The following is a 13,380-nucleotide window of genomic DNA, read 5'->3' as shown; positions in this document are numbered from 1 at the left end:
AGAATTCCGGAGATATTGATATATGAATCATGTATGTATGTTATTTGGGGGCTTCGGAAAGTTGATTTCAACACACAGACGGACAGACGGACAGACGGACAGACGGACATGGCTATATCGATTCCGCTATCTATAACGATCCAGAATATATATACTTTATGGGGTCGCAAATGAAAAATGTGGAAATTACAAACGGAATGACAAACTTATATATACCCTTGCCACTCATGGTGAAGGGTATAAAAATATAGTTTAACACGAAAAATGGATCAAAGACGTCTTAAAAGAAAAGCACAGCCAATTATTGATGTTGTTTTTGACAATTCGAATCTCATAATCAGCAAACATCAGAAATATGTGCAGAGTTTATTGCATTTGAAAATGAAAACACATCTAACGCAACATTATTGGATAATAATAAAGGTATTGAATATGCATTATTTCAAGAAGAAATTGCTCGATGGTATAAAGTATACGAAATTGTTCATATATTTAATCGAAATCGAATCAATTTAGAACATTTTTAATACCGAAAAAGGTATAGTATATCGATAAAAATTAGAATCAGAATAATAAATAATTTTCGACTCTTTATCGCTCTGCACTCTACTTAGGAAAACACGCACATTCTCGACATTATATCGAAGTCGATATCGATAAAATTTTACGAAAAAATGATTCATTTTCGACATAACTTCGAATCATTTTGCATACTGGGTATTTTTTTGTTTAGATAAGTTAATTTTTGGTCTTGCAAAAAAAATTAGAATCAAAATCAATTAGAATCAAAAATTCTGCACTTTTTCATAATAAAAAATTTGTATAAATTTTCTTAATATTTTATTCAACACAAGTCACATTAAGAAAATTTATAGAAATATTTTTGATGGACGTGGTTTTACAGTTGCATATTTTTGATTTTAATTGAGATATTGACTTGAAATTTTTGTTGTAAGACCAAAAATTAACTTATCTAAACAAAAAAATATAACTCGGAATAAATGTGGATCAAATTGTTCCTAATATTTGCAATCCTATTAACATTTTGATAAAAATTTTAGTTTTAGAATCTCAATAAATATGTAATATGTAATAAAATCTTTATTTATTAACAAAACTCAATGAAATTTTCAACGTTTTTTAAAATTATCATTATAAAAAATGTAAAAAAAACTTGTGAAAAAGTCAAAGGGAATCCCGCAATTCCTAAAAATTTTAGCAAAAATCCCAAAAATATTATTTTTACAATTTTGCCTATGGTTTCCTGGAAAATACTTTGGGGATGAAATTTGAAGACAAAAAGGTTTATATATCATAAATTACTTACATATATAAGCTGTTTTTTTACTCAATTTTTTTTTGCAGATAACCATTTTTGCAACGTTTACGAATTAAATGCTTTATGATTACAAATTGATCATATTTTTATACCATATACCACCATAGTGGGGAGGGTATATTGGGCCAGTGCTGATGTTTGTATTGTCCCAACACCCACCTTAAAGTATACCAATATGCTCACTAGCACTTTCTAAGTCGATTAAGCGATGTCCGTCCGTCCATGTAAATCCTGTAATCAAACTACAGGTCGCAATTTCACAGATAATTTGATAAAATTTTGTACAAGCTTTTCAATTTCACCAAGGACGAAGACTATTGAATTTGGTTGAAATCGGTCAATTATTTCTCCTAGCACCCAGACGATTGCAATATCTGAAAATATCTCATAAATATCTTAGTTATATAGATATCCACACCAAATTCAACACAAATAAGTTTTATATAAGCCTAACTCGCACCGAAAAGTGTTGTGATGATCGGTCCATAATTAGTTATAGCTCCCATATAAGGCCCACTTCCGAAAATCACTTTAACTAACATAAATCTCTTAAAAATGTTGGTATTCCAATAAAATTCAATACAAATAAATTATATATACATATGTATGTACATAAAAGTCATCTCACCAAATTTTATAACGCTCGGTCCATAAGTAGTCATAGCTCCCATATAAGGCCCCATTTCGAAAACCATTTTAATGAGTATAGATTTCTTAAAAATATTGGTATTCAAATAAAATTCAACACAAATAACACATAAGACATGCCCTCTAATTTTATTGCGATTGATTAATTATTAGTCATATCTCCCATATAAATTTTAAAAAGAAAACTGTTTATAATCATCTTATCGGTGTAAATTATCATATGATCGGGCTTGACCGACTATACTTTATTACTTGTCTAAAATTTTAGAGAGTGATAATGATGCCACCGTTTGATAACTCTAGAGGTGTGAACGGAGACTAAACATGTTTATTATTATTTTTATTTCCTAATCTAGATTTGGGTATTTTATCAAAATTTTAGTATTTTTTTTTTAATCTAATTTTGTGTAGTTTTACTTATCATTCAACGTTGTAGTATGAAAGTTAAAGGTTTCGAATGTTAAGGTTTTAAAATATTTAATTTTTGGGTAAAAGAAGTATGTTTTCAAATGATCAAATTGAAACCAAACATCAAAAGAGTTCTGTGCTGAATCGCAGATATCGTAATCAATTATTGGCTGCAATAACAGGTGAGACCAAAAGCAAACAGCCTGACAGTGTTTGAAAATTGTTCAATCACTGTCAGGCTGTTTGCTTTCAATGAAAATACATGTACACTGATTTGAAAACAAAGTGGTCAAGATTTTAGCTGTTATTGAAATATATATCTTAGTTTTCATATTATTTATTAACTACATATTATGACTTTTTAGTTCAGTTTATATCTTTTGCTCATGGCATCGCAATTGGTTGGAGCTCGCCCACACTGCTGAAGCTGCAGTCCAACGATTCACCCACAAACTTCGTAGTGTCAGTCGAACAGGTTTCGTGGATTGGCTCACTATTCGGTTTGGGCTCTCTGGCAGGAAATGCATTTGGTTTGCTATTAAATCAAATTGGACGAAAATGGTGTTTATATTTAACGGCATTGCCATATATAGTAAGTTAATCTAAATCAAAATATATGTATTTTAAATTAAAGCAGTATCTTTCCTTAGGTGGCTTGGATTTTAATATTTTTCTCCAAAAGCTATATCTATCTATATGTGGCAAGATTTCTACATGGCATCACAGATGGTGCCATATTTCTGGTTATACCAATATTCATAAGTGAAATTGCAGATCCAAGGTAAGAAAATTCTTCATAAATAAATTAACAGGCGGGACGAAATGAAAAATGTCGATCAAAAAAAAAATAATTTTTGAAACTTTTCTGATTTCGATAATATTTGGTATACATGTTTTCGAAATTCGCTTTAGTTTGATTTTAATATAGGTTCAAAGTTCATATTTTTTTTTAATAGATGTGTGCAAGTAAAACTGCTAATAACTATAGAACTGTTTGTCGAATTTTAATTAAAACTAATGAATAATTTTAATGATTTTTATATTGGTCTAACACCCACCTTAAAGTATACCGATCGACTTAGAATCTCTTTCTGAGTCGATTAAACGATGTCCGTTCGTCCGTCTGGCTGGCTGGCTGTCCATGTAAACCTTGTGAGTACAGGTCGCAGTTTTTAAGATATTTCGATCAAAACTGTCTGAAATCGGTCCATTATTTCACCTAGCCCCCATACAAATGTCCTCTCGAAATTGGATTTTATCGGTCATAAATGTTTAATTTATAAATGTATCTCCACAAATTGCGCTCCAAATAAGTTTTATATATACAAAATTCATGTCACCAAATTTTTATACGATCGGTCCATAATTAGTCATAGCTCCCATATAGACCCGCTTCCGAAAATCACTTTAATGTGCTTAAATCACTTAAAAATTTTGGTATATACACAAAATTCAACATAAATAACTCTCATATAGACATAAATCACACGTCCTAATTTTATGGTGATCGGTCCATAATTGGTCATAGCTCCCATATAAGGCCCACTTCCGATAAGGTCCACTTCTGAATATAAATTATTGATATTTTCAAAGAAATATATTTGTACTCATTTACTTGGTGTAGGGTATTATATGGTCGGGCTTGACCGACCATACTTTCTTACTTGTTTTCTATAAATCCGTTTCTCATCAAAACAGGATATAGCATAGAAAATAGTCCTTGAAGAAAGGATATCTAAAAAAAGATATACTCAATTTTCCAAAGATTTTCCTTTAACTAAGAGCGAATTCAGTAAAATTTTCTGAAAATGGGCGAATTCACTTAATTGTGTATAAATTCGAAAATAATCCATCGATTTCTATGGACGGTATTTAATTTTGTTTCTATTACATGTGTAACACTAATCTTTTTTTCTAAATTTTATTTGATACTTAATCCAATTTGATTCATCTACAAAATTCTTTCTATTTTTAGCATACGTGGAACTTTGGCCTCGTTATTGACATTATTTTTTAGTTTTGGCATTATGGTGGGCTTTATATTTTCATCACATCTGGATTATTATCTCAATCCCTGTATCAGTGTTATATTTCCCATCCTATATTTACTAACAATCTCAAGATTTCCGGATACACCACAATATTTACTAAGAAAACAACATATAGATAAAGCCCACAAATCATTTAGATTTTATAAGAATTCAACCCAGCTCAAGAGTATTGAAGCGACTTCAGCCGAGCAACAAGAGTTGAACGTAGATGGACAATTTGAGGAACTCAAACAAAATATTTTATCGAGCCATAATCAAGCGGATAAAGTAACATTTAAAGATTTTGGTATGTCTAATATACATATGTATATGTATAAAAAAAACTTTGATAAATTCTTTTCAACTTATTTGCATATTTCATTTTAGTTAGTTGGGAATCCTTGAAAGCATTTCTAAGCGCTTTTATAGTATTGGCTTTACGTCAATTTTCTGGCTACATGGCTTTTCTCTTCTACATGTCCGAAATATTTGCTAATGCTGGTACCGATATGAATCCTAATACCTGCACCATTATCACGGGTCTAGCTCAAATAGCCGGTACAAGTTTCATCATCATAACGGTGGATCGTTTTGGTCGTAAGTTGTTAATGCTGGTGTCATCGGGTGGCATGGCTGTGGGGCTTTTTAGTTTTGCCCTGTATATCCAATATGCCTCTGATGATTTGAAGTTGGAATACAATTGGCTGCCTGTAGTTATCATGGTATTTGTAATTTTAATGGCCAACATTGCGGTAACAGGTCTAATAATAGTGGAACTTTTTCCCGCAAAGGTAGATATTTTATTTTGTTTATTATTTCCTTTTGATGTTTATAATTATCTTTTTTTAGATACGTGCTCCTGCCAACACTATATGTATGTGCTTTGCAAGTATAATGATTTTTGTGGCCTTAAAAGTATTTCCTCTCATAATGCAAAATTATGGTTTAGCCACCCTGTTATTGTCCTGTGGTGGTGTAGCTGTTTTAGGTGGTCTATATATCTTGCCGTTTCTGAAGGAAACTAAAGGAATATCTATGGATAAATAGATGTTAAGGGAGAAGAGATTTTACTAGAATATAATTTTGTGTAAGAACTGGTGAGCGATTTCATCAACAATAAAAATCTTGAGTTTTGAAAAGCTCATTCAAAATTGAACCGTTATTTAGCAGCAAGAAAATGTTTCTGAAAAATAGCTGTTAAAATGTGGATACTTCCGAATATTCTAAATAAACTGAGATTATTTTGTTGGTAAATGATTTATTTAAAATACTTTATATTGCTCATGGTACAATCAGTTACCAGGTACAATTATTAGAGAGAGTTTCCAACATAGACAATAACTAGATAGGTAACTGAGAGCCAAAAACCTAAGTCTGTTGTCAAAACCTAATTCATGAGAATGTATTGCATGTATTTTGTTATTGTATCACCCGTATGTGTGAAAAGAGAGTAATTTTTCAATATATATTACTCTCTCCTTCCGTTCTATGTGTTTATTCTATGGTTTCCAATGTTCACCCCTAAAACGTCAAACTATGTACTTTTATTAATTTGTTACCGCGATATTTTTTAAATTTCTTACGTTTTAACTGAAATTATAAACACTTATTAAAAAAATATAGTTTTTCTTCAATTGTAAGTAAATTTTTTTAATAAAAATTTTAATTCAATTATTTTTTTTGGCATTTCCATTTCATATTTTTTAATTTTCTTTTGTTTGACGTTATAGGGATGTGTAATTGAGAACATACTTTCTAATAATTGTACCTTGCTAATTCTACAATGGTATTGCCAAAGTATACCAAGTAGTCCAACTCTCTATTTTTTAAAATTACTCTCTCACATATATGGGTACTGTGTAAATTCAACACCATTGTGAGAGAATTGTACACATCAAAAGTCTCGAAATTTTAACTATAAATTGTCGAATAAATATAGTTTGATACACGTAAATTCACTGACACATATTATTTTATAATTTTTTTCAACACATTTAGCACTTTTTCTTTTCCGAAGCACGTCCATTTCGCACAAACTAAAAAATATTTTTTTTTATTAATTTTGACGTTTTATTTTGTTTGTGGTAGGTTTAAAAATATAGAACAGAGTTTCAATTTTTGGTATTCAAAATAGAACAAAATTTAAATAAATTAAAATTAAAACATTTTTTTAGAACTCTGTGTGTCTGGTGAAAATTCAAAAGGCACCAACACATATAAATTTTTGTTACTAACACATATTTAAACTTAGGTACTTTTTCACTAACACATGTATAGAGTTAGGTACTGCTGTCAAAGAGTTGGACTACTTGTTATACTTTGGGTATTGCTTTAAAAAATAATTTTTTTCATTAAAATTTCAAAAATTATCGAATTTCGATTATCGAATTTCGAATTTCGGTCTTTCCATTAGAAATTCCAAATATTGAAAAATTTTACCTTTGACCTTGACAGATATACATACGTAAGCCATTTACCGATCATATGCAACCTGATTTTATGACGATCGGTTCATATTTAGCTGTAGCTTCCGAAAATCACTTTAACGATCATAAATATCTTAACCATTTTGGGATCCATATAAAATTTAACCCCACAAATTTTAAATAAATATGTATCACAAATCAAACTTGCATAAATATTTTACAAGTATTGATATCGAGATAAAATTTAACTCAAATAAGAAATCATCAAAATTTGTTGGACAATCGATCCATAATGTATGTAGCTCACATATAGCGCCCACTTAAGGAAAACACCTAAAAGGGAACAAATATCTCCCGCTTGAGCACACACTTATCACTGAAATCTGTTACGAATGGTTTACAAATATTAAACAATAATCATATAATATTGTATAATATATATGTATATTAGAGTGACAGCCGATTTTTTTTTTTTAGATTTCAAAGAGTGCCGGGTGGAATATTGTGACACTAGACCTAAATGTTAAGTGCTGAAAATTTGAGCCAAATCGGGCAACGATTTCTGGACGCGCATCGAGGTCAAAGTTCAGATATATGCAAAATTTTACTGTTAATATGGAATAAATAGGTGAAACTCGTTAACTTTCTGCATTGTTTTCTAGAAATATGTAGATTTATTTATATTAATGAATATTACATTTAAAATTTTTTTTGGAAATTAACCCTGTATCTCCTTTGGTTCAAAATGACCCAAAAACTGTATTATCGCCAAAATTAGAGAAAAATGCAAATTTTTCAGTTTTTGAAAAAATTTTGCTACTAAATAAATACTTTTGCAATTGAATGCAAAAGAATCGAAATATGTACGTAATTATCGTTGTAATGAGATATAAACGACAAAATTTGATTCAAAAATTTTAAAGTTATTACAAATTCGCCAGACCATTAACGTGTTTCAGGCCACTTGAACAAAAAATTTAGGAAAAAAATTAAGATATTTCGAGAAAAATTAAAATAAAAGCACATTTTTACTTAAAATATGTCCATATTTACTTGTATATGAGTTTTTGCCTTCGTAGGATACCGTTAACCTATTCGCAGGTAAGGCCAAAAAAAATAATTTTTTTTAACGGCTGTTTCAAAACTCCATTTTCAAATTTTTAAAAATTTTGTTAAACAAATTTCAGATTTTTTCGATCATCACATTGGGGTTTATTGAGATCAAAATATGGAATAAAAATATGAAAAAATTATGTCAATACCTCTTACAGTTTTTCCGTACCTGCGATTTAAATTTTGCGATTTTCAAGAAAAACTAATTATTTGTCCATATTTAGGCGAATGAGCCCAATTTCCTTACTGTTATAAATTTTAAGTAAAACTTATTCATAGTATTATAATCCTGGTAAATTTAAATATGGTCTGAAAGTTTTACTAAAATCGGAAATCGTTAACCTTTAAATCGTGAAGGTCAAAGGTCAAATTTTTCAATATTTTGAATTTCTAATGAAAAGAAAGCGAAATGTTATATATTTTTGGGCCGATTTTAATGCAACTTAATTAAAATATAACATAGAGTCCAGAATTTAAAATAACAGCACAAAAATGGAAATTAACCCTTAGCAGCACTTGGGGTCCAAATTACCCTCAACTTTTAAAATCACGAAAAATACAACCATTTTGACCCCAAGTCCTCTTAAAGGTAAAAATACATTTTTTCACTGTTGTTGTAAATGCTAGACCCCAATATATATTTTCCTCAAGTTTCATGAAAATCGGCACAAAAATATATAACATTTCGCTATCTTTTCATTAGAAATTCCAAATATTGAAAAATTTGACCTTTGACCTTCACGATTCAAAGGTTATCGTTTTCCGATTTTAGTAAAACTTTCAGAACATATTTAAAATTACAAGGACTATAATATTATGAATAGGTTTTACTTAAAATTTATAACAGTAAGGAAATTGGACTCATTCGCCTAAATATGGACAAAAAATTAGTTTTTCTTGAAAATCGCAAAATTTAAATCGCTGGTACGGAAAAACTGTAAGAGGTATTGACATAATTTTTTCATAGTTTTATTCCCTATTTTGATCTCAATAAACCCCAATGTGATGATCGAAAAAATCTGAAATTTGTTTAACAAAATTTTTAAAAATTTGAAAATAGAGTTTTGAAACAGCCGTTATAAAAAATTATTTTTTTTGGCCATACCTGCGAATAGGTTAACGGTATCCTACGAAGACAAAAACTCATATACAAGTAAATATGGACATATTTTAAGTAAAAATGAGCTTTTATTTTAATTTTTCTCGAAATATCTTAATTTTTTTCCTAAATTTTTTGTTCAAGTGGCCTGAAATACGTTAATGGTCTGGCGAATTTGTAATAACTTTAAAATTTTTTAATCAAATTTTGTCATTTATATCTCATTACAACGATAATTACGTACATATTTCGATTCTTTTGCATTCAATTGCAAAAGTATTTATTTATTAGCAAAATTTTTTCAGAAACTGAAAAATTTGCATTTTTCTCTAATTTTGGCGATAGTACAATTTTTGGGTCATTTTGAACCAAAGGAGATACAGGGTTAATTTCCAAAATTTTTTTTTTAATGTAATATTCATTAATATAAATAAATCTACATATTTCTAGAAAACAATGCAGAAAGATAACGAGTTTCACTTATTTATTCCATATTAACAGTAAAATTTTGCATATATCTGAACTTTGACCTCGATGCGCGTCCAGAAATCGTTGCCCGATTTGGCTCAAATTTTCAGCACTTAACATTTAGGCCTAGTGTCACAATATTCCACCCGGCACTCTTCAAAATTTTAACAAAAATTTTTTTCCATACAACTGATTGTCACTCTAATGTATATATGTATGGACAAAAATATGCTATGTTCACACTTGAGTTTTTAAAAACGTTTAAGCAAAATGTTGATTAAGTTAATCAAAGCCCTTCACATTATATTTGAAATGATTAAGTTGACAGTAAAATGATTAAGTTGACAAATAAAAAACAACAAACAAATTTATATTTCTTTAAAGCTCTTAAAATGGTAAGAAATACTTTAATAAAGTTATCAGCAGATTATCTAAACTTATTAATGATGGAATTGTGAACATTGATGAATTATTTAAGGTTGTTTATGACAAATTTATTTATCGGTAGTACACTTGAAAGGTATGTTCATTGTGGCCGATGCTACATCATTATCAGTTTGAGGTATGTTCAGATGATTCTACGTGATTAATGAAATTATTAAGTTTTAATCATGTCAATTTGAAGTGATTAACAAATCATCTCGATTTTTATGTGATTAGAGCTTAATCACGTTTGAGAGTCTTTTTTATTTCAGAAATAATGGCATATTAAACAACTTCTTGAAGCCGCTATAACTTTTGTGTTAATATGATATACGTCAAAATGTTGTACGCGAAAATAAATTAAATTTTAATTTATTTTAGTGATTGCACACTCAGTGTAGGGTATTATATTATCAGGCTTTACCGACAATACTTTCTTACATTTTTGTTTTAAGTTTTTTTGATGTGTGTGGAAATTTTGCCACTTTCTTTGGCTAAAATTAGAATACATGTTTTTGTCTGTCTGTCTGTCTGTCTGTCTGTCTGTCTGTCTGTCTGTCTGTCTGTCTGTCTGTCTGTCTGTCTGTCTGTCTGTCTGTCTGTCTGTCTGTCTGTCTGTCTGTCTGTCTGTCTGTCTGTCTGTCTGTCTGTCTGTCTGTCTGTCTGTCTGTCTGTCTGTCTGTCTGTCTGTCTGTCTGTCTGTCTGTCTGTCTGTCTGTCTGTCTGTCTGTCTGTCTGTCTGTCTGTCTGTCTGTCTGTCTGTCTGTCTGTCTGTCTGTCTGTCTGTCTGTCTGTCTGTCTGTCTGTCTGTCTGTCTGTCTGTCTGTCTGTCTGTCTGTCTGTCTGTCTGTCTGTCTGTCTGTCTGTCTGTCTGTCTGTCTGTCTGTCTGTCTGTCTGTCTGTCTGTCTGTCTGTCTGTCTGTCTGTCTGTCTGTCTGTCTGTCTGTCTGTCTGTCTGTCTGTCTGTCTGTCTGTCTGTCTGTCTGTCTGTCTGTCTGTCTGTCTGTCTGTCTGTCTGTCTGTCTGTCTGTCTGTCTGTCTGTCTGTCTGTCTGTCTGTCTGTCTGTCTGTCTGTCTGTCTGTCTGTCTGTCTGTCTGTCTGTCTGTCTGTCTGTCTGTCTGTCTGTCTGTCTGTCTGTCTGTCTGTCTGTCTGTCTGTCTGTCTGTCTGTCTGTCTGTCTGTCTGTCTGTCTGTCTGTCTGTCTGTCTGTCTGTCTGTCTGTCTGTCTGTCTGTCTGTCTGTCTGTCTGTCTGTCTGTCTGTCTGTCTGTCTGTCTGTCTGTCTGTCTGTCTGTCTGTCTGTCTGTCTGTCTGTCTGTCTGTCTGTCTGTCTGTCTGTCTGTCTGTCTGTCTGTCTGTCTGTCTGTCTGTCTGTCTGTCTGTCTGTCTGTCTGTCTGTCTGTCTGTCTGTCTGTCTGTCTGTCTGTCTGTCTGTTGAAATCAACTTTCCGAAGCCCCCAAATAACTTACATACACGATACATACATCAATATCTCCGAATTCTTCCGGCTCGGTTGCTATTCAAAATCGAGAAAATCGGAAAAAACAAGGACAATCTCGATTTTTTACCTATATCTGGATTACTAAGTCATTACTATAGACAATATGGATATCTAATGATAGATATTTCAAAGACCTTTGCAACGACGTATAAAATACCATAGTAAGTTGGACTTACAATGGGTCAAAATCGGCAAAAATATGTTTTAACTCGAATGATCGGTCAAGCACCACCATATATATAATACCCTACACTGAGTAAATAGTAAGGTGATCGATTCTTGGACATTTTTTAGAAACCGGTTTTTGGTTTCTTCGAAAAATTGCTATTTAATATACACCGGTTTCGGTTTTTGAATAATAACCAGTTTTTCTGGCAAAATATTATAACGCACAGAAATAATAAGAAAAAAGTTTTATTTATTAAAATAATAGTTATTAAAACAAAAACAGTTAATGGAAAAACATAACAAAAGAAAAAAGGGATCATATAATTATGATAAAGAATAATCATGTATTCTAATAACAAAAAATTATACTTTAATTTTGATTTTGATTACTTTTTTAACCTTCACAAGTTTGTCGGGTCAAATTTGAGCCATTTTGAAATTAAAATTAAATTTTTTCTAAAAGTGAGTGGTTGATATTTCTGATATTTTATGAATTTTATTTAATTTCAAATGTCAACAACTACGTTAGGTTTTTAGAAAACCACGAAGAACATTATGTTATAACAAATATGTCCAATCGGAATTTGAGCTATTTTTTTATCAAAATTTCAATTTTGGGACACATGTTCTAAAATCCCAAAGCAAGGATCAGAAAACGGAAAGCAGTTCTGAAAACCTTGATGTGTTCTCTATTTATCCCCAAAGTATTTTCCCAGCCTGAAGGAAATGTAAAATTGTAAAAAATTAAATTTTTGGGATTTTAGCTCCAATTTTTAGGAATTTTGGGATTCCCTTTGACCCTTATAAGGTCCACTTCCGAAAATCAGTTAAGTACTCATAAATCTCTTACATATAAATACAATTATCATGCTAAAATTTTACAAAAATAAAACAGAAATTTTACGCAGATTGGCCGATAATTGGTCAAGCTCCCCTATAAGGCCCATTTCCGAAAAAGATATTTAACTTAATAAATATTTAAAACATATCGATATCAAAATAAAATTACGCACAGATCAATTATTTTTATCCAGCTACTGGATTTTGTGAATATCGTTCCATATTTAACCATAGCTGCCATATAAGATCCACTCCCGAAAATCACTAAAATCCTCATAAATTTCTTAAAAATATAGTTATCAGGTTGAAATTCGAAACAAATTTATTCAATATATACAAAAATCTATGTACAAAATTTTACGATGAGAGGCCCATAATTGGTCATAGCCTCCATATTAGAACCACTTCCGGAAAACACATTAATCTGCACAAATATCCAAAATAATCTGTACTGAACCAAAATTTTACACCGATCAGTAATTTGTATCCAAGAATCGTACTACAAGATATTTTAAATGTTGGTCCACAATTCGGCATGGCTCCCATATAAGGTTCACTCTTGTTAATAGCGTTGTTTATATGAAATTCTACAAAAATAGACCTCAAATAATTAGACCCATAGTAGGTCATAGTTTCCATATATTGAACCAAAATAATACACAGATCAGTAATTTGTATTCAAAAATCATACTACTGAATTTTGTAAATATCGCTTCATAATTGGCCACAGCTCTCATATAAATATATAAAAATCACGTTAAAATATTTTATGACAATCGAATCAAAATAGGTCATAGCTCCCACATAAGTCCCACAACCCAATTTTTTGAAATTTGTCTAAATATATTTGTATACCATTTTTTTATACTCTGTTTCATCGCTTGAGGTTATAAAGGAAAAATGTTGATACAAACGT

At 30.7% G+C, this 13,380-nt stretch overlaps 1 protein-coding gene across 1 annotated transcript; it reads left to right on the top strand.

Annotated features, from left to right (window-relative positions):
* Window positions 1-2,442: 2,442 nt before the first annotated feature.
* LOC135949061 (facilitated trehalose transporter Tret1-like) lies at window positions 2,443-5,523 on the top strand. Its single transcript, XM_065498520.1, has 6 exons — window positions 2,443-2,577; window positions 2,761-2,987; window positions 3,046-3,176; window positions 4,371-4,732; window positions 4,813-5,216; window positions 5,275-5,523. Exons 1-6 carry the CDS (start codon window positions 2,487-2,489, stop codon window positions 5,470-5,472), a joined length of 1,413 nt encoding a protein of 470 aa, XP_065354592.1. The 5' UTR covers window positions 2,443-2,486; the 3' UTR covers window positions 5,473-5,523.
* Window positions 5,524-13,380: the final 7,857 nt, after the last annotated feature.

The sequence above is a fragment of the Calliphora vicina genome, chromosome 1, assembly GCF_958450345.1.
Source record: "Calliphora vicina chromosome 1, idCalVici1.1, whole genome shotgun sequence".
NCBI classification, from domain to species: Eukaryota; Metazoa; Arthropoda; class Insecta; order Diptera; family Calliphoridae; genus Calliphora; species Calliphora vicina.
Note: the sequence above shows the minus strand (reverse complement) of the source record. Positions and strands in the feature narration are given on the sequence as shown.

Bases quoted from the DNA above. Each gene is read 5' to 3' on its own strand.
- LOC135949061 (XM_065498520.1), top strand. From the start codon at position 2,487: ATGTTTTCAAATGATCAAATTGAAACCAAACATCAAAAGAGTTCTGTG. The intron at 4,733-4,812 runs GTATGTCTAATA...ATTTCATTTTAG, and splicing joins AGTAACATTTAAAGATTTTG to TTAGTTGGGAATCCTTGAAA. The intron at 5,217-5,274 runs GTAGATATTTTA...ATCTTTTTTTAG, and splicing joins TGGAACTTTTTCCCGCAAAG to ATACGTGCTCCTGCCAACAC.